The following is a 10,642-nucleotide window of genomic DNA, read 5'->3' on the forward strand; positions in this document are numbered from 1 at the left end:
TGGCACTATCTAAAATTCCAAGAATTGGATTTCCGAGAATTTCCAAATTCAAATCGCGAAAATCGAGAATCGAGAAAATGGCAAAGTATCAGGAGAACATGAGATGCCCGTTCTACACCTAGGGATGTTCCTACTTGTGGCTCATCCGAATGAGTAAATAAATGGACAAAGATCGTCGTACTGAGACCGTTTATGGACTCTGGTACCATTTCTACATAAGAAGATGGTTAACAATCATAGTGAAATCATACAAAAACCATACGTGGTTAAGTATGACAGTCATATTAAAATGCCCGTGTCAGCTTCTCCACTCGGATGAGCCACAAATAGGATCATTCCTAGGTGTAGAACGGGCATAAGCGACGCTGGGGCGCAGGCGGCTGGAGCAGCGAGCGCGATCAGTGAGGTTAATTCGGGATGCGCTAGTTTCGATCCGACGGGCGCGCGAACGGCGGCGTCGGTTGATCGACGTCGAGCGGACGGCTCTCGGCTCGGATCGAATAAGACGTGACTGGCCTAGAAGCCGGCAAATTGGTCTAACCGCGTCTAACCGCGGTTACTCTCCGCTTCCCCTGAGCGTAATAGCGGCGATATCGGTTCAACGGCCATGCGAAATTAACTTTCTCCGCTCCGCGGCTTCGCGCGCGTTCGCGAGGAAGAGAGAGAGAGAAAGAGAGAGAAACGCGGAGAAGGAAAGAGAAAGAGAGGGTCTCTAGCGAGACCTCTCGTGCATTGCACCGCGTTACGGGCGCATTGGAGTCGTGACGAAGGCGCGTTGCTCTATCAACGGGATACCGGGAGTCGCGAAAGTCCGCAACGGTCAGTGGACACGTCTCCGAGGATCGCCCCGTTTCTGTCGTAAAGCGAATCCGCCGCCGCGGGAAACGCGGCCGACGCAACGCGCGTTACGTCGGACGGTCTTGCGGACGCGTGCACGCGATGAAATGGAAAAAATAAATAAAATATACGCAATTGGAATTAATTTACCCCCGTCGAGAACGTGAGTATCGCGAGGCAAGCGCTTGCGCGTAAAATGACGGCAAGAGCCGCGCGGTGAGGATTTTTCACCGTAATCGCCCACGTGTGGGAATAATTTGCACGACGATAACGATTGCGTGTTTCCCGAGCGTGTTGCTTAACGCGCGGCGCTTTGGATTCGCCCGTGAAATCACGCCACTTACAAATCGCGCGTACATCCGCGGCAGCGCGGCGATAAAATGGAAAAGCAAGAGTGAAACGCGCCGCGTGCGTGGATCTAAACACAGCCTTTTTACGATTTACGGAAGCCGCGCGCGAGTGGAGTACGATTGTACGAGCCAAGATTCACTCTCTACGTTTGTGTAATTTCACGCTGGATGCAGATGTGTTTCGATTCGCGAGATAGTTTTGTTGGCGACCGCCGAAAGCGAGGTGCGAGAGTGTTCGAGAGCTCCAGGCTGGAGTCTACGTGGGGCGCAAACGATTTCACAGATGCACATGAAACGTTGATAAAAAAGAAACAAACGTACTCTCTAAAAGTCAATCAGTGCATTATCGCTGAAAACAGTTATAAGTACAGCACTGAATAATTTAGTGAATGTGTATAATTTAGTTGACTGTGAATCAGTGAATATTCACTGTTTTCAGTTATGATCCACTGACTGACTTTTAGAGAGTACCGTAAACTTGGGTGACTTCGACCAATTTTCGTTACTTACTTATACTGCGCAAATTTACCTTAAAATTTTAAATACCTGTTGCCATGTTTCTATTTTTTATGATTCTTATATATTATAGGTATTAAAATTTTTAAGGTAAATTTGCACAGTATAAACAAGTACCGAAAAAGTGGCCAAAGCCACTCAAGTTTATAAGTTATAAGTTTGTGTATCGCTTTTACAACTCTCGTAAAAAAAGGGAACATATAATAATACAGGATTAAAGAATTGTAAATGTTAAACTTCAGGCACTGATGATGAAACGTGGGCTAACTCTTGGCAGAAGTAGTATACAAATACAAGTTGAACGTGACGTGCTGCGATGAAAACGATTTAACTTGTCGCGGAAGATTCACGTAGCATTGATACTGTTAAAATTAAATAACGACCCGCGATTGAATAAAAGAGGTGCTCCGGTGGACACGTGTATTCACCAGGCATTTCTTTTAGCTAGTCTCGTTCCTGCCTGTCGGAGAAACTAAGCCAGGCGAAATGAGAGAATTATACGAGGAGAAAACTGCGGACAGAGAGGACATTGATAGGCACGTAGTTATAGCGTATGCAGTTCGCGAACGGCATCTTTCTAGATGTTGATGAACGTGTCTCGATGTTGATGAAATGTCTCTTGATGTATTATCTCTCTCAATATTGATGTTGATTAATGATAATGAATAATATCTCTTTTGTGTTGATGTTGATGATTGTCACAGAGACAGATGTTGATGAGTGGCTTTCTCGATGTTGATGTTGAGATCTGTGTCTGATGATGTTGATCTCTATCTCTGTCTCTATGCAGTGGCCACGCGTAACGTAACGCTAAATATACGACCAGTGGTGACGGTTACGAAATGTCAGCGAGAATCGTCGGCGCAGTGGGTCAGTCGGGTTGCGTTTGCACGATGCGTGAGCACCGGAAAAGACGCGGCTGACCTTCTCCGTGATTCCCCTCGCAAGTCGAGAGACAAGGAGAGACAGGGGGAGATATATATATATATATATATATATATAGAGAGAGAGAGAGAGAGAGAGAGAGAGAGAGAAACGTAGGCGTAACGCCGCTTCCTTGAAGAATGCCTTCGCAGGCGGTTCCGAGGGAGATTCGTCTATAGTGCGGAGGATGGTCCAAAAGAGAGGGGTTTTTAGCTGGTATTCTCGCTTCACGGGTGAGTCCGGCATAACCATCCAGGACCGGCCTGATGGTACGCGTAAATGCGTTTTCCCCTCTCTCGGAACAAAAAAAGGCGTAACGCCGCAATCAGAATTAAAAAAATAATAATAATCCAGTCGAAGGGAGTTCTGAAAGTCCCAAGTCGTCCATCACACGCAATATTGCCGCGTGAATTAATTTCCCCGAAACGGAGAGCGAGCAAATTGCATTGCCGTCGGGACGTAGGACGTTTAAGCTAGATTTATCCTCTCGCACTTCCACACTCCGGAGATTCCGGGGTCGGAAAGCGTGTAAGGACGATAATAAATTCACGTGCGCAATTGACGGCGCGATAAACCTTCGAAATTTAAAGAAACGGAACCGAGTCGTCGAGTGCAAGAGGCTCTGGCGAGTATATATATATATATATATGTATATTTTCACGTTTAGGTTTTGCACAACCGATCCGTTACGTGAATTCATTCCTAATGGTCTGGCTGTTCGTTCTAGCTGCGTTGTATCTAACAGAAAATACGAAAAGTCATTGTGCAAAATACAAACAATGCAGTAAAGTAACTTTATTAATTGTTTGCGAGACACTCGTATCCGCAAAAGAGATCCGTTTGTAAAAAGAGAGAGAGAGAGAGAGAGAGAGAGAGAGAGAGAGAGAGAGAGAGAGAGAGAATGACAAAGTCTGCCGTCGCTAAACATTGCAGAGCGCAATAAACACTGTGTCGCCTCCTCTCCCTCCCTCCCCGTCTCCTCCTTTTGTTCTTCCCAGGGGGACGCTGCATCGCGGAAATGAAACAACGGATTAGGTAAGCGAGGGAGCTTTGCCGTAGCGCGGGCCTGTCCTTTCACCGGTCGCGAAATGAGAGCTAAAAGCGCGAAAAACGCGCCGGAGCGGAACGCCACTTTTCCGCCTCGCCTCTAGAAAAACCGATGAGGAAACATTGACGAGAGTCCGGCCCGCTTCTCTGCTGCGCAAATGCGCGGCCGAGAGCCGCGCGGAATATTACTCGCCTCCTCAAGGTTGCCCGTGCGCTCTGCTCGCGCGACCCGGCAGCGCATTGTGAATGCACGTACCGGGTATACCTATGTATCCCCCAGACTTTGCCCGCCTCTGTCCGTACCTTTGTTGCACTGGGCGAAGCGGACTCCGAAGTCGCTGTCGCTCGCAGTTCCATCAGCCGGAGCGCGATAGATATCCCTCGTGCGTCACGTAATTGTTGAAATTACGTTAAATGCGCAGCTCAAAAAGCGACAGAGTTACGAAGGACGCGGATGAGCGTCGCGTTTCTTATCACTCGCATCTGCGTCGCATAGATGCGCAGATAACGGAGTGCCTTCTTTGATATTTGAAGAGACGGACCTGTCGATTCAAATGAAAATAGCAAATAGATGAGTTCACTCATGGACAATTGCGCGTCTTTGTAGATTCTGAGACGCACAACGGATGCCGTTGTCGGCGATAATCGATAAGCGGTACATCTTCGATCCCGCTTGCCTCGCCGTACAATCAACTTTGGAAGAGTCCTCTACACAATTAGACGTTGTGCTCTTTCTCTCGGTTCCCTTCTCGACTCCTAAAAACGCCTCGCATCGGCGCACGGCAATTAAATCGATGCGTATGAGAAAGCGGCGCCGACGAGAGGAGAGAAGAGATATACACGGGGTGCCGCGTGGAAGAAGATCGCGGCGAGGAAGAGCGCGGATTACTTCGATCGTAGATCCCTCGGTAGATGCAAATCTCCGCCTCCTTTCGCGGAACAGTCAAGTTTCGAGTCTCGTTCCAGAGCTAATTTTTCAAGCGCGCGAGATCAAAGCCTGTTTACGGCCCGACGTTTACGGAACAATCGTGCGCTCCGCCAAAGCGCTCCGCGCAGTAGTTCTGGAGCACCTGGTGTGTACCGGATGGACCGTTCACTGGAACGCTATACGTCGCTGCGGGCTGCTCCCTTTTCAGCTCGGCTAGAGCCCACAGACTTCTACATACTACTGGACTGCTCAGCTGCGTTCGCTGAAACGTCACTCGAGTGCTCCGGTGTATCATTTTATCCTCGTTTACCATTCGGTGAGCAACCAAGATAAAATGACACACATAGGGCACTCGGGTGATGATTTCCGAACGCAGCCCTTACCTTCGAGCCGAAAAGTGAGACAAGAGTTCCGCCATGTCTTGTTAGGTGAATAAAGTAGTGTGTGGCATCGGCGTGTCGTTGGTAGCAAGTCCAGAAGTATACAGAAGTCTGTGCTGGAGCCGCGCGTTTTAACGGCAGCTCACTGCTACGTTACAGACGAAACGTTAGCCTTTATGCGGGCGATACCACGCGTCAACCGCGACGACGCACATATGGGTATTTGATCGATCTAACCGGCCAAAATTATATTTATTGTTTATCTAGTTCAAGAGACACGTTTTCCTACTAATTTACTGTATTTTAAATAAGTTGGGGTTAAATTTTATTAAGAAAAGTACGATTTAAGACGATCAAGTTGCAACTGATCACGCGCCCCCATAGTTATGCGGAGGGGAAGAGAAATTGGTCGTCTATTGTTTCCTGTCTATTTAGCTTCGTCAGATATCAATTTATTTCTATCTGGAGTGAGTTTCGCGAAATCGACGTTTGACCAGCTAAATCGGCTAAATACCTGTATGTGCGACGGTCGTCGCGGTCAAACGTGTACAAAGCGCGTGAAACGCGTTTACTATCGCGCAAACGAAATCGCGTGACAAACGAAATTCCGTTCAACGAATCAAGGTTCCCCGCTATCTCGTCGAGATAACAAAGTGTGCTTCAAGCGTCACGCTTTGGCAAGCGCTCGCGTTTTATTGGTACCAGAGAAGGTATTTACCAACAAATATTGCGCTCCGTGATTGCGTATTAATTCTCTATCGTCAATCCGATGCCTGGATGACTCAGTCACTCTTATCGCTCTTGTTTTCACTTATCTGAATACGTACGCTTGTCGGATTTCAATTTCAATTGCACTCGGCGCGCGTGGCGTTAGAAACAAATGCTCGCCTGCAGAAAATGCCCGAGGTGGAATCCACTTTCTTTACCTCGCGAGGAGCAACAGGAAGTTTCGAATATTCATCCGGCAGAAAATCCTACGGAGTCACGCTATCGTAAGCGGAAAATCAGTATCAGCGCGCGGGATTTCTTCAGCGCGTACTAACGAGAACATTCGTTCTGGTTGCACCTAAATCCGCGATTTGCTCGCGGTTCTGGCTCGTTTATCACGATGGCATCAAACGGAAGACATATCGAGGATACAACGTACCACATATTATTAATAATTACTGCGATACACAGTCACAGATGCATTATTTCTTGCCAAAAATTTTACGATAAAGAAACTCAAACCGCATATATATATATATATATCTCTCTCTCTCTCTCTCTCTCTCTCTCTCTCTCTCTCTCTCTCTCTCTCGTTTACATAATATCTTACCGGCTGAAACTGTATGAAAAAAGCTGTTTAATGCGCCGCGAGGATAGACTTCGTTGCACAAGGGCGTTAAATCATCGCGAATGAAAGGACTGCTGTCAATGGAACGTGAAACTGATTAGATCGCAAACACGTCTTAAAGCGCAACTACGCGTTTCGAAACGATGCGCCGCGCCGCGTCGTAAATGTCAGAATAATTTGCGTATTTATCACACTTCAGCGACGTTCCGCGCCGTTCCGCGCTTAAAAATGCGCTCTCCAAAAAATTTTTGCGGATCTCACCGCGCCGTGACTTTCACCTTTTCGATTTTGTAATTTAATCAGAAATAAAGAAATAAATATACGTTGCGCGAGGCGGCACGATTCTCATCGTGCAACAGGAAAGAGGAAAATGTGGGAAATTCTGTATTTTTTTTCCTCATTCTTATCCGCGACTTATCTTGATATTGCCGATATCGCGGGGTAAATGCTAATTGCGATTAAAATATACGGTGTTCATCAATCTTTAAGACGCGCCGGAACCGAGCAGCGCGAAATTCCGTAATTACGCGTGAATTACTTTCCCATTTCGACCTTGGAATCTTTCGGCTACCAAGGTTGCGGTACGAACGTTGCAAAAGATGAATTAAGCGAAGATAAAAGATAAACGACGTTGGTGAAACCGGGCCTAAGTCTGTCTTATGTCCATTTCTACCAATGCAGTTTTTAACTTTAATCTCGGTTTAACTTTCTGTTTATCTCTTTTTAGTTCGAAGAGTTGGAGACAGATGGAAAATAACTTAAACCGAGATTAAAAGTAAACTACATTGGCAGATGTGGACATTAGTCGTAGACGTAGGGCAAGGCAGAGTAAAATGCGAGTCGTGAAAGGCTATTGTATACGACTTACGTTTTTCCCTGCCTTGCCTTACGCCTACGACCAATGTCCAATTCTACCAACTAATTCTATTCATGTAGATTAACTTTAATTCCGGTTTAACTTACGGTTTATCTATATTTCCTATTCCTGAAACTAGAAAAAGATAGAAAGTAAGTTGAACCGAGATCAAAGTTAATCTGCATTGATAGAAATGTGCATTGAGACAGACTTAAGCGGATCGTTCTCTGCCTTATGTCTATTTCCACCAATGCAGATTAACTTTGATCTCGGTTTAACTTACCTTTTTCTCCTTTTTCCAGTTTCAGGAATTGGAAAAAGGTAAAAACTTAGTTAAGCCGGGATTAAAGTTAATCTGCATTCGTAGAAAATGGGCATTAGTCTCTTTCCACGGAGGTGCAGTCGTAGGCATTTGTCGAACAATTAAACGACCACGGCAGACACTGAGTTGCCACGTCGGAATTCGATTACGCAATTGACGATCAAGCGTTCGGAGACGTCTTTGCCAGTAAACGGGCTCGCTGACAGTTGCGTAAGCTGCTAAAATACAATGACGCGAGCGGAGACCGGCCGAGCCCCGACGCGTTATCTATTCGTAACAATTCCCAAATTATTAACTATTAACGCGAGTATTAAAATTGTACGAGCTATTACATAAATTATATGTATTTCAGCTGTAATCGTAGGCGTCTACTTTCTACTTCGTTTAAATATTACGCAATATACCGCGGACATTTTTTGCCCGGAGTGAGTGACCCTAGTAATAATTGTGTCGCTTTGCAATAATATAATTTCCATCGTATTTTAAAGCGCTGAATTAATCGCGTAACCGCGATAACCGTCGAAAACCTCGCATGCGAGCGGCGGAGTCCTACACTGAAAAAAATTTCTGGTCGAATATGGACGAATCAGATAATTCCTTTAGGATTTACTAGAATTCCTTTAGGATTTACCAGAATTCCTGTAATCCTACAGAAATCCTAAAGTAAATCCTAAAGGAATTATCTGATTCGTCCATATTCAACCAGAAATTTTTTTCAGTGTACAATTAGTCTCCTGGACAAGGGAGAGAGAAGAAAAGGAGAACGGTGCGCGGTTTTAAGGAACGTAAGTAACGGAAAGGCGGTTTCTCCGTTGCGATCATAAACGGAAATAGTGCAATCGATTTACAATCGGTAGCCAAGCCCATTGCAAAACAGGAGGATTCGGATATAAAAGGCAGATATATAAGAAGCCAGAAATCGACCATGCACGACGCGCGTTCGCGTGTTCTGCGATCTCTTTTTCTCTTTTATATGTGGAACAACGCGGCATTTCAAAGAGTTTCTTGAAATGTTACCACACATTTTACTAGTAATTATATATACTTGTAAATTATATACATAATTGTTTATATATAATGTATTAAACGCCATTTTTTTGGTGGAGCCAATGAGACGGATGTGGTATATGTGGTAGTGTGAAATCAGTGTGACAGTGCGACAGGATTTTGTACCGAAAACATGGCGGAATACCACGTGATCGAAACCGAAAAGATCAAAGGACCGACGGAGAGCGGGTGTACTAGTTTTACTATGGTATAACCAGTAGGTCCACTCCGTCGTTTCTTTCGTTTTCCGTCGATCCCATCTGCGCATCCGACATTGTTCCGGGCAGACTAATGAGAGAACAGTTGTACATATGTACGTGCGGTAGTGTCGCTGGGCTCCTGCCCGAGTGCATGGCGCAGTACCACGTGACCGCAAAGATCAAAGGGGCCGACAGAGAGTGGACCCGCTAGTTACACTATGCTACGTCTATAGCGCGACGCCGAAATCAAAATGCATTATTGTTTTACGACGAAAGAAGAAAAAGAACCGAACGCCTCGCGCCTACGCGATATGCAATAATTGCGCGATAGGTTTTCGTAAAATTGTCATTGTTCCATTGTGAGCGTTTCATTGTCGTCGTTCCGCCGTGAGCCGTCGTGAAAAAGAGAGCCGCGCCGGAGAGAGACGCCGATATTAACTGAATCAGCCTGTAGAGCAACGTGAGTTGCACGTCGGCCTCCCCGACGAGCGTCCTGCAATTAGATCTAATCGCTGATACCGCTCGGCGGATGTGTAATCAGCGAGAGCCGATAGGCTCTCCTCCTCAAGAACCGCGGCGGTGCGATTTACGCTCGCCACCGTTCGGATGACGCGCTCGCGAGTGCAAGGAACACGAGTCCCGTCGGAGGGGGGAATCCCACGCAGAAGACCTCGCGGATCTCGACTCCATTACACATGCGTCGAACGGTATCGGCGGCGTCGAGAATCCATATCGGCCCCGGTGTTCGGCGGGGCTCTTGTCGAAAAGAGAGAGAGAGAGAGAAAAGGAAAATGAGAACAAAGAGCCACCCGGGCGCGCGACCGTGTCCGCGTCGTCTATCTAAAAACGCGAACGCGACATCGGGCCGCGTTGCGTGTCGAGCGCGAGCGTAACGAGCGACGCGCGCGCGGTCGAGCGCGCACCGCTTCCGTATGGGCGCGGAGGCGCGGAGGCTCCCGTCGCTACGGGGAATACGCGCCCATGCAATCCCGGAGGGTTGTTAAAACCCGACGCGTGTCGGGAATCGTGTCAAGGACCAGGCGGGCGGACGGGCGGGCGAGCGAGCGGGCGCGCGGGCGGGTGGGAACGAGCGTCCGCTTGGCCCTGGACGCCAACGTCGCCTATTTATTTTTACTCACTGTTTGCGCGCCGCCCTACGGACCTCGGGCCGCCGCTCCGCGTACGCCGTGGTCGGTGCGCCGGAGTAGTCGCACACTCCCCGAGTGCTTTATTTCCCTCGCATGCGTGCCTACGGCGCTCACAGGCGAGGACACCCTCCCGCGGATCGCGCGTCGCGTCGCGTCGCGTCGCGTCGCGCCAGCGACTTCACGGCGTCGCGCGGACTCGAACGTACGCCGTCGTCGTCGTCGTCGTCGTCGTCCCGTGCGGAGAACGAGTGGCGTCGCGCGCGAACGCGCCGTTCGCCATCCAGCGTTGAACTGGCTCCTTTGTTTAGTAAACAGAAACAGCTGAGCGGCCGACGGTGGAGGTGGAGGCGGCGGCGATGGTGGAGGCGATGCGGGACCCGCGGTACTCGCCCGTACCGCACATTATCGACCGCAGCGCGCGTGCGCGATGCCCGCGACCGCGGTCACGTGGGCCCCCGCCGCGCTGGAGAACGGTCGCGCGGGCTCGGCCGCACGCTTCCGCCGCGAGCGACAATCGCCTTTGGCCTGACAGCGGGGCGACCGGGTTTTCTCGCGCCTCCCGACAAGCCACTGGACGTTTCGTACGTTTCGTACGTTTCTTAATTATGGAACGCATTTATCAGCAGACCGACGTAATAAAAAAACTGACGACACCGCGTGTCGTGACGCGGACTTTGGATCCTGTCAACTGGCGAAAAGATCGCGAGATAATTTCCCGTAAAGATCTATTTACCCGATCCGGGACTGTGAA

The 10,642-nt window shown here is 48.3% G+C and overlaps 1 protein-coding gene across 3 annotated transcripts in view; it reads right to left on the bottom strand.

Moving 5' to 3' along the window:
* LOC105565920 (tubulin-specific chaperone cofactor E-like protein) overlaps positions 1 to 10,252 on the bottom strand; it is a 21,462-nt gene extending 11,210 nt beyond the window's left edge. For 2 of the 3 annotated variants that reach the window (XM_012019504.1, XM_012019503.1), the window contains exon 1: positions 3,978 to 5,524. In XM_012019504.1, the coding sequence (XP_011874894.1) occupies positions 3,978 to 4,031 (54 nt within the window). In that variant the 5' untranslated portion in view covers positions 4,032 to 5,524. Of the gene's footprint in view, positions 1 to 3,977; positions 5,525 to 9,882 lie in introns of those variants that run through there. The other variant, XM_012019505.1, reaches the window with a different exon arrangement.
* Positions 10,253 to 10,642: the final 390 nt, after the last annotated feature.

This window comes from Vollenhovia emeryi, unplaced genomic scaffold, assembly GCF_000949405.1.
Source record: "Vollenhovia emeryi isolate VEMERY1.0 unplaced genomic scaffold, V.emery_V1.0 DF939148.1, whole genome shotgun sequence".
Classification (NCBI taxonomy): domain Eukaryota; kingdom Metazoa; phylum Arthropoda; class Insecta; order Hymenoptera; family Formicidae; genus Vollenhovia; species Vollenhovia emeryi.